General features: G+C 28.5%; 1 protein-coding gene and 1 long non-coding RNA gene across 4 annotated transcripts in view; one reads left to right on the top strand and one right to left on the bottom strand.

Moving 5' to 3' along the window:
• Positions 1 to 26: 26 nt before the first annotated feature.
• Positions 27 to 562, top strand: LOC117239304. Its single transcript, XR_004494410.1, has 2 exons — positions 27 to 137; positions 435 to 562. It is a non-coding gene; the product is annotated as an uncharacterized LOC117239304 (long non-coding RNA).
• LOC117239300 (eIF-2-alpha kinase GCN2) overlaps positions 494 to 16,830 on the bottom strand; it is a 30,120-nt gene continuing 13,783 nt past the window's right edge. The window contains exons 3-14 of one of the 3 annotated variants that reach the window (XM_033504790.1): positions 14,407 to 14,668; positions 10,972 to 11,212; positions 10,577 to 10,872; positions 9,627 to 10,001; positions 8,332 to 8,847; positions 7,605 to 7,774; positions 6,354 to 6,787; positions 5,543 to 5,819; positions 4,961 to 5,474; positions 4,311 to 4,793; positions 3,248 to 4,134; positions 494 to 738 (exon numbers count right to left, since the gene is read on the bottom strand). In XM_033504790.1, the coding sequence (XP_033360681.1) occupies positions 612 to 738; positions 3,248 to 4,134; positions 4,311 to 4,793; positions 4,961 to 5,474; positions 5,543 to 5,819; positions 6,354 to 6,787; positions 7,605 to 7,774; positions 8,332 to 8,847; positions 9,627 to 10,001; positions 10,577 to 10,872; positions 10,972 to 11,212; positions 14,407 to 14,668 (4,582 nt within the window). In that variant the 3' untranslated portion in view covers positions 494 to 611. Of the gene's footprint in view, positions 739 to 3,247; positions 4,135 to 4,310; positions 4,794 to 4,960; positions 5,475 to 5,542; positions 5,820 to 6,353; positions 6,788 to 7,604; positions 7,775 to 8,331; positions 8,848 to 9,626; positions 10,002 to 10,576; positions 10,875 to 10,971; positions 11,213 to 12,134; positions 12,234 to 14,406; positions 14,669 to 16,830 lie in introns of those variants that run through there. The other 2 variants (XM_033504792.1, XM_033504791.1) reach the window with 2 other exon arrangements.

Raw genomic sequence — 16,830 nt, 5'->3', positions numbered from 1 at the left:
AATATTTCGTAAATTTTTTGTTACGCTTATTACATGTAATATTATGTATTATATTGTTCTAGAGCATAACCTATAATTTCCGCGAAAAGATATGCTTATACATATTATACAGAGCTTTACTCATGTCTGTATAATATGTAAGTATACATGTACATATATACTTACTTACAATGAATGGAAAATTTTTAATAATTTTTGTAATAATAAAAATGGAGAAGAAAGTTGGTTATCATAGAATGAATTATAAACAAGTTTATTCTCAAATATTTTTTTATAACACCTTCCTCTATTTCAATTTTTTCAGTAATTAAAATGAAAATATTTTTAATTATATTGTATAATTATAATAACATATAAAATTGAAGATATAAACAATCAATCATATTCGTATGTATTTAAAATATTTATATTTATCTTACTTTCTTTCATTGCAGCTTTATTGAAAGGAAGACAAAGAAAGGTCTACAGAAACAAAAAATTTCAGAAAAATGAATGAATGTAAAAAAGAATGATTTATTTTATTAAAAATCAGTTTGTAACTTTAGTTACAAATTTCTCCGTCTATGACATTTCATGTTCATATGTTCATGTTTTGTGTAGAAAAATTTAGTTTATAAGAGAGTCATATATTGATTATTGATTAAACTATATAGTATTAATACAGGTCTTTGTTTCTCTTTCCTTACTTCTTGCATTTCTTCACATATCTCCTTTATGTACTTTTTATGTCTTGGATGTCTAAAAGAGCAGACAAAAATTTTCGTTAACAAAAATCTGTAAATTAGTTTTAAATAGGTATTAACCCTTTGCAGTCGGCATATTTTTCTGGTGATATCAATTAATTGAAGTTTATATTTAATGTCACTTTTGACATAAAAAAATTATTTTGGGACAAATATATTTTATTGTATATTACTTATAGTGTACAAAAATTAAAAAACTTTAATTTTGTAAAGTAATATTTGTTAAATCAGAGAAGTTAATCAGTGATATTTGTTAAAACAATCACCGATATGGAGTTTCCGAGTATAAGTACTGCAATAGGTACATGTTTCTCATCTTCCTCCTAGGACTCTTCTGATCGAACTTACTGCACAATCTTGTTTACTTCCTGAATGAAGTATATGGAGTGTATTATTTAATTTAATTTTTGCATATCAGATTGAAGGTTGCGTTCTAGATGAACGGCCTTGCCGAAGATTTTCTACTAATTGTATTTCTAACAATTCCACTAATTTGCAATTAGTAGTTCTATAGATTTTGTACGTGTTAGCGATTTTTCATGGTTATTTTATTTTATGGCTTTATATATTACATACAATTTGATAATATACATTTCCATATCCTTCCCAAAATAACGATTTCTTGAGGAAACAGTAAGTTGGTGCATATTGGTCAGCGCGATCTATTGCTCGTATTTTTTTCATATAATTTATAGCGATAATAGGCCTTGTTATACCTACTGTATCATCACAACATATGTTTCTTTTAATGGATTGTTTTCTTGCTTCATCATAGGTAATAAGAAAAGTTACAACTCGTTTGCGCTTTCGCGCAGAGTAATGTATTATTTCTCTTATATGCCACAGTAGACTTTCCCAAAAATTTAAGTTCTTTAATAGCAGCTGGAAAATATTTTCCATTTCTCATTATAGTATCAGTTAAATGAATTTTTAATTTCAGCTCATCAGTAAGTGGCATACTTGTAAAGTAGCTTCTATTAAATAACTTTCAACATTTGGAATGTTAATTAGTATTTTTTAACTAACGTCAATGTAATTCGAGAATTAATCGTGAGCGGCTTCTTAATTAACAAACTATTATAATAGGGTAAGATTGAATGAACATAATCAATCTCCACATCCGTTAATACGTAAATTTTTATCAATATTCCATTTAGTATGTTTGTTTGGATTGTATGTTACAAAGGTTATTTTCTCTTTAAATTTTACTACAGATTCATGTACACAAATACCTTTACCAGGTATGTTCTGCAAAATTTGTGTTGATATATTGTAGAAAATTGTCTACCTTTTAAGTAGAGATTTTCAAATTTTTGCCTTGTGAAAGATTGATGTATAGATGTAATGTCTAAAAAATTTGAGAGAATTTGAGAGAATGCAAATGGCACTGTTTCCATATTAAGATTACACCAACATAAGTTATAAATTTTTCATGTCCCATCCACCCACGAATACCAAATTGAGTTTTTGGACAGTTGCTTTTCACTTATCTTCCTTTTTGCATACTCATTTATCTCTTGTACTATATTCTTTATTAATATATTAATAAAATATACTTTAAAAAATCCAATAATTTTTTTATACTCTGTGGTACCTGTGCTTTTACTGTTCATGGAGAAGTTTTAAAATCAAAAGTAAATGGCAAATTGTCTTAATATTCTGTAATATTCTCCATTACTTTCACCAAAATCTTCTATTTCTTCTGCATGCTCCTCTTTATTATTTTCACCATCCTCATTATAACTTTCAGCCTTTATTATCTTTCATTGTTTGGCAGAAATTATATTACTGTCACTAGTTTCACTATCATTATTTACATTAGAAATATTCATATTTTGATCATACATTTCAAATTCAAAGCCACCATCACTTTCAATAGTATGAAAATCATTATTATACTTCTTTGTCATTTTTAGGAATCATTTTAGGAATAGGATTATACTGATAAAATACACTTAACATCAAATATTGTAATCTTGCACATAGAATATCAGAGAATATCTTGAATTACCTTCCTTAGTACACAAGATTGATTACAAATTGTTTCTTCAATACAAAAATGTACTGGATATTCAAATGAAATTATTTTTAAAAACTAAATTGCAAGATTTCTTAGAAATACTTAAAAAGAGATGGTAAAAAATAATAAATATTTACAATATCTCTTCAATATACCTATGTTACCTTTTCTTCATAGAAAAAGATTATATCGCCATAGTGACGCCATCCGACTTTAAAGACAGATTTTAAATAACGCTACTATAGCGATATCCAACGGCAAAGGGTTAAAAATATTATTATAAATTTGTGCTATAATAAATGCAATTCAGAAATTCTATTCTATTATACATAATATCGTTTTCTTATATACAGATACAGAAACAGAATTTAATTTATAGCATTCAAATGAAATTTGACCAAATTAAGGATCATTAATTTTTTAAATTTCATTTTTTGATATGATTTTATAAATAAATAAGTAATAAATAATAACAACAACTTACTTGTCTATGATAATTTGTATACTTTTTAGAAAATCTTGGTCTTCTTCATCAATTTCTAAGAAACTTATTATTGTTCTTATAACACTCATTTCTAAAAATAACGCAAATATTTCAATTGGAATTTTATGTGAAATCCTCTGGAAATATGTAGACATCTGTGCAACCATAGAATTTTTTAGACTTCTTCTAGAACTACCAGAAAGTTTGTCTCTTTCGGATAAAATAAAATTAATATTGACATTAACTGGATTGTTATTACTCAAAAAACAATCATTTGTTACTGTTTTGCTTTCAGATCTATTTAGAACAGGTATCGAATTATCTAATCTTTGAAAAAATTCTCCAACTTCTTGATTACTCATTCTTTTTTCTTGATACCTGTCACGTTCCCAACTTTGAATTCTTATGTTCCCTTTTTCTCCGGTTTTTAAAAGAATAACGTGACTGATAGAGTTTTCTCGACAATATTCAAGGATTTCTTCAAGGGAAACCAGATCTAAAATTGTAACTTTGAGTCCAAGACTCCATAATTCTTTTAGGAGATCGATCATCTCCTTTTCTCGATGATGATTGCCCATACAAGAAATGGCAACGTCGATACCGTATCTGCATTCTAAAGATTCTGAAGTTTCCGAGACTGCAGAAACAAGTTTTTCTAGTGAGATACTAATTCCTGCGCCATATTGTTTAATTTCTTTACTGGCCATTCCTGTACGTTCAAGAATTTTTTTAAAAGAAGAAAGCATTTTATCATAACGACCTCCTGCTGCTATTACTTCTTCTCCACCTTTCTTTTTACGCCGCTTAACTTCGTAGGTAATTTGATAAATTATACCACTATGTTGATTTATATTGTGCACTAGAAGAGGTACAACCAGTACAGGCCACTGTTAAAAAAGAGAAAGAATTCAAATTTTATTACACCTTTATATAATATTTGTATGTTTACCTTTAGAATAAAAATTATAGGATGATATATGTAACAAAAGAAACTTCTTTAATCACAAATAATTGTTTTAGTTATATTTTAAATATGATTTTATTAATATAGTGCAATTTTTACCTTTACTCCAAGTGTTTCAATATTTTCCATAACTATCTCAATTTCCTTCAGTCCTTCTCTAGCTAAAGCAGCAGCATCTCCTTTTCTTCGCGTAATTGTTTTTAAAACACTATGAATTTTAGCAACAGAACTTTCCGTTTCAAACAAATTGAATAATGTCTCCATAGCCTGATCAGTCAAACATAAACTTATTAAATGCGTCTGTATTTGAAACTTTGTAAATTTTCCATCACGTGCATCTCGAAGGATTGAATAAATATCTTGATATTTTTCTTTATCTACTCCACAATATATTAATACAGCTTGTAGTAAAGAGGTGTGGTTCAAACGAATAGTAAAATTTCGTTCTTGCAATGGAGGTAATTCATTGATGATTTCCCAGACAATGTATATTAATTCACCTTCCATTAGAAGATTATCAGGAGTAGGATTTATTATATCAAATGCGCATTCGTAAAGTTCTCTAGGATGAAAGCCCAATACCTAAAAATAATATGAAATATAGAAACTTTGCTAACTTATATAATATTTAAGTACTTAAAAAAATCAATGGTTTATTCCTTAATTGCTTTTAGAATACAATAAGAAATAAACATCTCGTATTAATAGAGTAATTTTATGATGATATAAACTGTTTAGTAAAATCATACCTTTTTTTCTCTAAAGACTCTTTCAATTGCATATCTTCTAATATGTGGTACATTATTCCATACTATGTATCTTGCAAACGCAGCGCGTAAATCATGAGGGATACAAACAATGTTTCCATTACGAGTCATTAATTTTACACTGGAAGTTGAAAAGCTACAGAATTGATGCGATTTTGGTATCAATAGAGGAGTTCCTAAGTAAACACCACCATGTCTTTGAAAAATCTCGATTACTTTGCTTTTAACTCCTTCTTGATGTTTTCTCCAAGCAATAAAGTTAATATGTCCCCTACTAGGTAAATTCATATCGTAAGTAATATCGTCTGCAGGACTAACTTCCTGCGTAAAACAGCATGAAATCAAATATTTATATGCTTTGCTTTGATTATTTGAAAGAGTGCGCCGGATCATTTCTTGCAATTCCGTCTCTTCAAGTCGTGCAGGAGGCAAATATTCCGAAGAAAGGAGTTCTTGAGCAGTAGGCCGTTGACTAGGATCATGATTTAATAACCACCTGTAATAATCGAGAATTAATTAACACGTATTTTAAATTAATTCATTTTATATTCATGTACTACATGCCGTAAAATATGAATTTGTCGTGACATATCAGCTTGTTGTATTTCTGATGGAAGTATAATTTCTTTCGATCGTAAATTAAGCAAAACTTTAATTCGTTCCATTCCTGTAGTTAGAGGTTTGTAACACATTTCAAACAATATTATTCCAAGACTATAAATATCAACTTTTTGATTGTAAATAGCTTTTGCTGCTTTTGTTGTAAGTTCTGGAGCTACATAAAGTGCTGTGCCTACTTGTCCTGTGAGAGATCCAACATCTTCTGTGCCAAAACTAATCCCTGAAATATATTACATAATACATTATATATAGAGTATTTGACTACAGGTGTAAAAAATTTAAGGGATGATTCTTAAAGCTAAAATAAGATGAAAATCAAGAATGAAAAAAATTACGTTTTAGGCTTTGTTTTTAGTTATTAACAATTAAAAATTAGCCGAAATATCCTTACACAAAGATAAAGTAGATCAGCCTAAGCAGCGAAGTGCACAGAGATGCTCAAATCGAACGATACATGGGCGGCAGCTTACCTCGTACAAGTCGTAGAGAAGAGGATTGTGACATTTGTAAACCGTGTAAACCACGTTGTTGACGTTTGGAAAGGAACATCGTAGATTAAACATTATACCTGCCTACTCTAAAAAGCAAAGCCGGAAACGCAATTCTTTTATTTTTGATTTTCATCTTATTTTAGCTTCAAGGATCGCCCCTTAAATATTTTTACACTTGTAGCCAAACACCTTGTATATACGTGAAAATACCTATAGAAGAATAGTACATAAAGAAGATTAATCGTCGCTGTGAAGATATTTACCCTTTTCAAAACCTTGAGATTCTTTATCAGTTTCCATTGTTTGTACAAAGGATGAAAGTATATTTGTAGTTGCTAAACCAAAATCTCCGATCTTTACATGGTCATTACTATCCAAAAATATATTTACTGGTTTTAGATCTCTATGTATCATTCCTTGTTGATGAATATGTGCTAGACCTTCCACAATTTCTCGAAATAATCTCCACACTCTTTCTTGATCTTCATAAACTCCATTATCAATTGCTGTCCGAAGAGTACTCTTTTCACAGAATTCCATTTGAATATACATAAATGGAATTTCTCTGACTGTTTCTTTTGATTCATTCATATCCCCATTTTCATCACTTTTTATATTTGATGCAGATGCTTGATAATTTGTATCTCCTACAAATTCTATGCTATCAGAAGAATCCATTCTTAGAAGATTCTGCATTCTGGAAAATTTGTTACAAATTACTCGTAATAACATAAGGTTCAATTAATATAAATTATACAGGGTGGTTGGTAACTGGTGGTACAAGCGGAGAGGGGGTGATTCTAGAACAAAAAAAATTTAAGATAGAACAAAAAATTTTTTTTTCTAATTTTTCCATCGAGACAATGATCTACAGTGAGATCTGTTATAACGAGACGCGATAAAGTGCATGCGTACCGAGCGAAAATTCAAAGTCGATTTTCTCGGAAACAAAACCTCAAACGAAAAACTTTTATTCTATATTTTCGACTTCTTTTTTCGCGTAGAATCACCCCCTTTCCGCTTGTATCACCAGTTACCAACCACCCTGTATATGTATATATGTTGTGAATATATACTTCGATATGCTTAATTTTTAAGTTCCTATGGACAAAAATTATACATCTTATTCTATGCTTTAAAGTATATTCAATTACACATAATTTTTTCATTTTTTTTATTCCAATGAATTAATTATATAAAGTAATAAATTATTGTATGCTTTCTAAATTCTGGAATGTATAATTGAATGGAAATTAATTGTTAATTTGTTTGTTAATTTTAGATTTTTAACATTTAATACGTAAATTTCGCACCTATTTATATATCTATTCAAAAAAGAATCTGTTTCTTGAATGTAAACAACTCTGTCACTAATATTTTTGTTTTAGAATAAAATGTATGTAATTTTAATCTTTATATATTTCCAAATTCATGATTTATTTTTATGAGAAAGTATTTTTGTAATATAAAGATATGTCACCTACAAATCATCATTTCAAAAATGAATCTCTTACAAAAACGCACAATCTTCATCACTGTCAGTGTCACTGGACGCATCACTGTTATCCTCATCGCTGTCAGCTGGAAGTGTTGTATTTGTTCGAGATCTGTATGAAACATTCCATTCAACCTCGTGTATTGGTATTGGTGGTGCTAATTTTTCAATATCATCCGTTATTAAATGCTAAAAGATAATTACAGATTAAAGGAAAAATTATTCACGAAATTATCATGACTAATCAACAATCGCATCTGATATCAAAATTAATTATTAGGTTGTCCCAAACGTTTCTTTTGTTTTATAAGGAAATAATAAATGCACAACATTTTTTGTTTTATAAAATATTTATTTTATTAAATTATGTGTGATCCATTTTGTTAGAATAGAATAACCGAATTATTTCCTTATAAAACGAAAGAAACTTTTGGGACAATCTAATATTTATATAAAAGTAGTACTTTTATATATATAAAAGTAGTTTCCTATAAATCATTACATGGTATGTAACACACTACAAGTTAAGAAATTAGTTACTAAAAATTAGTTACTAAAAATCTTAAGTTAAAATCTTAAATATTATATTACTATTCAAAAATGAAACAAATACAGACTATCGCAATGTTTAGGAAAACAAGTAGAAAATAAAATAAAATTTTAACGATTAAATTTCAAATTCAAATATCTAGGAATCCTCAAATTAAAAAAATTAAGTAATAAAATAATATAGATATAACAATTACATTAAGCAGCTCTGGACTCTTTTTTTCAGAAAATGTCATGGATGCACGTTCTTCTACTGCATCAGTTATTATAGCACTTTCTATCCATGAATTGTAATATCGTACTACATTTTCATGATTCATCCGAGATAACAATTTCACCTCTCTGGTAATTTTTTTGTGAAGTTGTTTATTTTTTGGGTTCAATTCTATCCTTTTAATAGCATAAATTCCACCATCTAATTTATTTTTCACTTTTAGAACATCGCCGAAAGCACCTCTACCAAGCCATTCAAGAATTTCGAATTCATTCGTAATTCTTAATTGACCTCCTAATGGAGGTACATATTGTCTAATATCTGTATCTGGTTCTTCTGGTTCATGATTCTCTTGTTCATCTCTCCGTGGTATTTTTGGGGGCGATAATGCATGGGTTAAAGGCGCCTTTATAAACGAATGTTGTAATAGTTGTTCGGCTGACCAACGTTTTCTTTCATCATTGATAAGGCACTTTAATAAGAAATCTTGAAGATCAAGCTAAAACAATTAAAAAATTGATTCCTTTATGAGAAGAAATGAGTAAAATGTGATTCATTTGTTTCTTCTTACTTAAATATTTATTTAAAATAATTATACTTAGATAGAAATCATTTGCTTTAAAATAGTATTTAATTTGGTTATTTATAGGCGTGCTGTGGAAATTATATTGTTTACGAAATGTACATAATGAACAGATTCAAGTCTGAAGACAAAATAATATAACTAGTATTTTATATCTAAGATCATTTGATTATTATTCGAATTAATTAAACAGAGATAATAGGAATTTTTTAACAACATGTATACGTCATACATCATATAAATACATGATATTATCAATTTTTGTTAAAGTTGAAGCGTAGAATAAATAAAGAGTCTGTTAATATGTAATTTCTTATTTAAACCTTTTATTTAAAATTTTATTGAAATAAAATGCATAATTACTTATTAGCAAACGTCTGCATTTCACATTTATAAAGCTTTATTACCAAACAGTAAAGTGAAATTGATTGTATGTTTACTAAATAAAGGCATAGGTCTCTACATTTAAATTGTGAAGTATGCCAAATAACGTCCGTATAATAAACATGTAGTCTAGAGTACAATAAATATTATTATATTTAATAAATTAAGTCTTTTTGGTTACCCTTAAATATTTTTTATTATAATAATTTCTTTCTATATGTTGTATATTTAGCTATATTTAATTTTCTTTTTTATTTATATTTTATATTAAATATTCAGATTATTTGTATTCTGTATGTAGAGAAACACACCTGTACAATTTTTGTTGGATCAATTTTATCTCCAGAAACTATGATTCCTTTTAATAAAGAAAACATAAGAACACCAAAACGGTAGATATCTGCCTTTTTTCCACCTCTGCCTTGTACACTCGGAAAATCTGGTTCAGGCTTGATTATTGTACATGTCTGATAAATATCAGACAATCTTTTATTTAAAGAATAATCTGATAATCTAACTACTCCTGTGTTATCAATATAGATACTGGTATCACGTAGATCTTTGTGGACAACATTATTCTCATGGAGATATCGTAAAGCAGAAAGGATGCCAGTTGCCAAATATCGCAGGAAATCGATGTCTACTGCGATATTTTCCAGTAAAAAAAAGGAGCAACTTGTACCTATCTAAAATCCGATAATTAACATATATGATAGCATACATGAAACTTTAGTTCTTCAAAAAATTAAATCATACAAATTAAATCAATTCATATTATTGGAACGATCAAATTATGTTATATAAAAGTTGCTATTATTAGAAAATGTATGTATGTATTTGTATTTACAGATATAATAATTTTGTAATTTTTTCGAAATAAATGAACTTTATCATAAATATTGAAATGTTAAGATAGCTGTAGAATAAAGTTTATTTAAACATATAAAATTTAAGTTATTTAACTTAACAAGTGAAACTTATTTCAGGAAATATATTTCATACAATACAGTGGGCCTACGTATAACGCAAGGGATAGGTTCCACGTTATAGGAAACAGCTTTATATGATACGAACCACATGTATTATGTATATGGACTATGAGTGTGATGTTATACGAATCCGCATTATACGAATTTTACGAGTCCCTTATATTTTACATAGTTCTTCAATTTATTCACTTTTAGAAAAATTAATTCAAATAATTATAATTACAAATATTGTACCTTTGGTTTGCATTATAACTAAATATCATTATACCTACCACAAATTCTTGAAGAACATAAATAAGTACATCATCTTCCTCCTGCAGATACTTCATATTTAAATAATGTACAAGATTTGGATGATGTAATTTATGTAAATGATTTACTTCTTGTTCTAAACTTCCTACTTGTTTCATGATATGTTGAATATTATTTTCTTCAATTTTATTATTTACTTTTAATGTCCATTCACTAATTGCAAACAATTCTCCAGTTGTCATATCCACACCTGCATAAACGACTGATCCCTTAGTACTATGACCCATACATTTTGCTCTGTACACTTGTCGTTCACCTATAATTATTATACGTTATAAAAATTAATAAAATTGAATTATTTTTTTAATACACAAGTTTGAGACAACAGACTAAAGTTATCTACCAAAATATATACCTCTATTATGGTCAAAGTGTAATAATTTTGTGCCCCTATGTTCGCATAGAAAACCGTCAGAACTTTCAGAACTACTAGCACATCTTCGTCGAGAATAAATCCGTGATCTCTCTTGTGGAGATGATGGTATTGATTGAGAAGGATTATTTGATCGATCACAATATAAGCGAATAGATTCTTTCCGATTACGAAGTTCAGCTTTTAAAGCTTCTTGCCTTTTTTGGATTTCATCCTGCAATACCTGCAATTATTTTTGTAGATACAATATCTGCATTAAAACAGATATATTTTTGAAATGATCAATAATAATATGATTAGAACAACTATATTTGTAGAATAGTAGTAGCCTACAGAAATTGTAATTTGAACATTAAAAACAAGAAAGGTAAAAGGATGTTTGACTTGCCATGTTTATTAATTAAAATAATTGTAATTGCAATATTATCGAAATAAGTTTTTTCAATGAAAATTTATAGATTTTTTTATAAATTGACGAATATAATTATTATTAAAATTACCATTTACGCCAGCGAGACCGTGTGAGAGAGCCTCGGCATTAACGAGGTTTATAGAATTTATGGTACGACAAACGCGAAAAAAGTAACGTTGTATTCTTATGTTTACGTTTTTCTTATCTTTAATACGATGCATCTTGATTTGTATAATAAATTATGTACAAAAATTACAGTCATATCTAGTTATGTATAATTAAAATCTTCAGAACGCCTACACTTTCAAAATGGACATATCCACCGAGTCATGCATCATTCAATTAATTTTGTCTATTTTCTACTATTTTAGATTTATAGCTTAAACCAATTGTGTGTAATATCTTGTATATATCTTTGCATATTTTTTAGTCCTACGATATATGTATACATATAAGATAAACACAAAACATGAATCGGAAGAATTAGTTCTTTTAAATTTGATATGTCACATTCACCAAAATATTATCAGTGGAAAAGTACAATTTTCCGGATAAGATTAATTGAAATGCAATCCTCTAAGTATCTTTCATTTCAAGTATGTACTACATCAAACATTGTCCAATTCTTAAGTCGGGTTGATATAAAAAATTTGATAACAATTATGTATGAACAAATATATATATATGTATACATACAGTGAAATAATTAATTATTTAAGAAGCTATTACTTACCACCTTTTTATGTAATTACTCGCATCTGTCGAGGATACATTTCTTCACCTAGGACATTTTCTTAAGGTGTTTTAGGCACACTTGTTCATAGTAGAGTTTCAGTGTATTAACTTGCAATTATATACACGGTGTCTGACTTCCGGCATGTAGTAATAAATTAATGTGTTTGGTTTTCTTTTTGTCTAACAACGGTTTCTTCTCTGATTTGGTGATGACGCTGTTTTTTATCATTTCATTTTCCGTTTGTTGTACCTTATCTTCAATTTATTCACAGATCGGTAAGACCATTTCTGAATTTTATCTACGGACACTTTTTACTGAATAATTGTGGCAATTATTTCTTTGACCCCAGTAATACTGAATATATTTGAAACATGCTCCACCCCTGTTTCTTGCTTTATGGTTTCTTTCTTCACAACGTTGTTTAGGAATCGCTCCAATGAAAAATAATTATTAAAGGGTAATATATCGCCTCAAGCTTTTTTTAACAAATCAGTGCGAGGAAAGTCTAAGATTTCTCTTAGCGTACGATGATGAAACAAAGTTTTGAATTTTGTTACTATTTTCTGATTCCTCGGTTGAAAGAAGCAGTTCGTGGTATTTTCAAGAAGGTACACGACGTCGACATCATAATCGGTATTTAGTCTATCCAGTGCTCATATTCTATGAGAGACACAACTGCATGCTAATAACGATATTCGCCTGCAAGTTCATTTTTCCAGTTGAACTTTTTACAATGGATTTGGAATGATTTTACAAACAATCAGCAAATATTATACATTGCAATTCATCAAAGTCTGTTTCCTAGTTTTGGACACAACGGGTAATTCATTTGACATGTTTGAGCGCTTTCGGTTTCTCGTATCTGTGAATAAAAAGATGTAGTTTATAAACTCCACTTGCATTTACATAAAATCCGTTACTCGATCTTCTTGTATTTGGCTTTCATATGCCCTTTTTTCTATCCTACGAATTAACGTTCGATCTAGAAGAGCTTTTCACAACAAAGATGTACTGAAGAGTCCATAGCAGATCTTGGACGAAACACTCACTTTCTCTCTCTTCTCTCATTGTGTCTAAGGTATAGGTCTGTTAGGTGAGCCTTACTGAAGAGTCCATACTAGCACAACAAAGATGTTTCATCCATTTTGTGAATTTATCTAGATTTATGCATATTTTAGTCTTTAAGGCATTGTAGGATATTTTTGACAAATTTTGACTCTATATCATTGCTTGGTGTTTTTAAATCTCCATATCGAATCGTTGCCAGTTGAAAATGTCGAAGGATCGTCAAATTTACCGCTTGATTCGTTTGCCTTTTTTCAATAACGATGTACTTAAAGAAGTATCGGTAAGTAATTAAAGAAATGGAAGTGATCTCGAAATCTCCGGAAACTCTCAGCTTATAAGAAAATTATTATGGCTTCCTTCAGAGATATTCAAAGTGATTAAAGTCATTACCCCACCCTATTTATGTCCTTATATGAAATTATAAAATGTAATATTAAAATTTCGCTGTATCTACACTTAATAATTTGTACGTGTTTAATGGATAATTTAAATTAATTGAAAAATATGTAATTTTACTTTAAAATAAATTAGATTGTTGGATTAATAAATTAAAATTAATATAAAAAGATTGTGAAAAAAGTATTAATTTTAAAAATAACAAATTATATACAATTGCTTCGACATATATTTATGATTTTTTACAATCAGCGATTATTATACAATATTTTCAAATACACATATTCAATTTATTTTCTATAATAGAATCCTTGAACAAAACTATTCAAAATACCAAAATATTTATTTTTATCATAATGCAAAAATAATTTGTAAAAACAATAAGGTAATGATAAAAATTAAAATTAATAAAGATTTCTCATATTCATATGGCAGTTAAACTTTCGTGGTTCTTAATTTTTAATTTACGACAATTTATAATCATAACAAAGATAATTATTTTAGAAGTTATTAATTTTATAATAGATAGAATACGAGAATTACAGAATATGTTTTAGTCGTTTCATTCATTTCATTTCAAAAATTAAAAAAAAATCGCATCTTTTAAAATTATGTGTTTTTATAAAACTGGCAGGTCAAACATCCTTGTAATGTAGTAATTTATTTATATTCATTGATTCATATAATTTGCCCTTTTGAAGGAACAGGTTGTTGCAGTACAGAATGATGTAGGACAATAAACTTAGACAGTAATCTCAGCTATTCATTTTATTACAATATGATTTATATAATATACGTATCTAACCTGTCTTTCTTTATCTTCTTTCAACTGCTTTTCCAACATTTCATATTCGATCTTTTCTTGACGTCGTGAAACCATTTCTTCATAAAAGCTACTGTAACTTGGTTTATTATTCTCATGTAAATATTTCTGAACATGTTGCGTTAATTCAAAGATCATTACTTCTCCCTGTAATTGTTTTGTTAGCTCCACTAATTCGGCATATAATACTGCAACTTGTTGATGAGATAAGCCTCTGCTATTTTCCAACTCTATGTTTGGTACTCTGCAAGTTATGTAATAAAAAACGTAAAAACAATTTTCGTAGTACAGATCACATAACTTTAAGTTATGTCGATTAGATTTAATATACATTCATATTTGGTTAAATTATATTAAAGTCTAAAATTTAAACATTAAATTTCACCGATCTATTTTCACAACTATCCTACCTTGTGCAATTCTCGCATTTATATTTCCGAAACATATTTATATGTATGTATGTGTGTACATGTGTGTGTGTGTATAACATGTAGGCATGTATGTATAATGTCTGGAAATGTCCAGACCCTGCACATTAATCAAAATTTTTTCAGTCTAATTTCAAATTAAAAATCGTTTTTATTAAAGTATTAAGTTGTCCCAAAGTTTGTACAAGGAAATAACAGATGCACAGCATTTTTTGTTTTATATTATTTTATTGAATTATGCCTGATTCGTTTTGTAATAGACAATACACTGTCACGTCCCGCGCTGCGCACGCGCCGTAACGTAGGCTAAAACTACCAATAGTGCGAGTGAGCGTTCCAATTTGAAATTTAAATAAATTTTAACAATTTGTATATAAACCAAATTCGAACCTCACAACCCCCACGGAATAACCCGTCACATGACAACCCCTAGACCTAAATATAAATAAGCGTAGCGACATAGAAGAAGCGGTAATAATTCCTTAGTTTTAGAGTAGTTAATTCCTCAGTTTTGTGTGATTAGTTTTCTCAGTTCTTGGTGATTAACTCCTTGGTTCTTGGCGATCAGTTCTCATTTCCTGGCAAATAATTTCTTGTTCATAGCGATTAATTCTTAATTCCTCTAGTTCTTAATTTCTCAATTTCTTTGTTTTTTTTATTCTTTAGTTCCTTAGTTTTTCAGCTTTTAATTCCTTTAGCTCTTAGTTTTGCTCTCAGCTTTTAGGTTCTTTAGTCCTTTAGTTCTTTAGCTTTTAGTTCTTTGTTTTATTAGTTTCCAATTCTTGTTAGAATACGAATAAACATTTTTTGTGAAGAATATTTGTCTAATAATATAGCAGGATTAAGGGAACATTTATTTTCACCAACTTTAATCCTCTCCTGTGCCAGTACTCCTGCGCATATCAGGTTAGCCGAAACGTGGAGTTTAATTTCAAATCGCATTAAATAACAGACAATACTACAATTTAATCTAAATTAAAAAATTAACGGCAACGCAACCAAAACGAGCCAGACAAAACGTAACAACACACAATTCAATAAAATAATATAAAACAAAAAATATTGTGCAACTACTATTTCCTTATAAAACGAAATAAACTTTTGGGACAAGTTAATATTTAACAACCACTTAGCTTCCTTAGCTTCCAATTCAGATACATGTAACATATTTTATTGAGGACTAATATTTCACTATAAAATATACAACGAATGTATTGACATAATATAGAAAAACTTCGAGAACAATTACATATTTACAGATTAGCTAGTTATGAAAAATTGCGATTCAAATTATTGGGTTGACAATGATTGCGGATTTTGTCAATACCACCTAATGACAAAATCCGCAATCACTTAGTTGCCAACCCAATATATACAATGTTAAACAGACTTCTATGTGCAGTCTATTTTATTTCTTATTACTAGCATTACCTATCTTGATCAAGATATTTTATATCAATAAAACGGAGATGTCGGGAGATAATGAATGAAAAAAATCTGGAGATAAGAATAGAAGAAATATATATGATTAAACTCGACGCAAATCACCTTAACACTAGAACTACCACGCCGGTCAAAATGACTAATTTGACAACTTTATCTTAAAATTCCTATTTCATGATATATTTCTTTCCGCAATGATGTAATGAGTTTTGCAGGGGTAGTTAAAGAAATAATATAATATAATATATATATAATATAATATATATAATAAACTTTAATTTTGTTTTATTCATTTAATATAAAAGAAATTTTGTATCATGGCTACTTATACCAGTACAAGTGAAATTGACCAGACATATTGGCTGGTACTGGTATAAGTGTAATAGAATTCTATAATCTGTTTACTGAAACCGGACTCGTTTATTTAGATGGGGTATTAGATATCTAGATATAATTTATATTATCTATAAAAGTTTGTTTACATAAACACAGCCGTAAAGTAACGTACAAAGTAATAGGAATAGCTGCTCTTGCC

The sequence above is a fragment of the Bombus vosnesenskii genome, unplaced genomic scaffold (assembly GCF_011952255.1).
Source record: "Bombus vosnesenskii isolate JDL3184/JDL3185 unplaced genomic scaffold, Bvos_JDL3184-5_v1.1 scf7180000013913, whole genome shotgun sequence".
Classification (NCBI taxonomy): domain Eukaryota; kingdom Metazoa; phylum Arthropoda; class Insecta; order Hymenoptera; family Apidae; genus Bombus; species Bombus vosnesenskii.
Note: the sequence above shows the minus strand (reverse complement) of the source record. Positions and strands in the feature narration are given on the sequence as shown.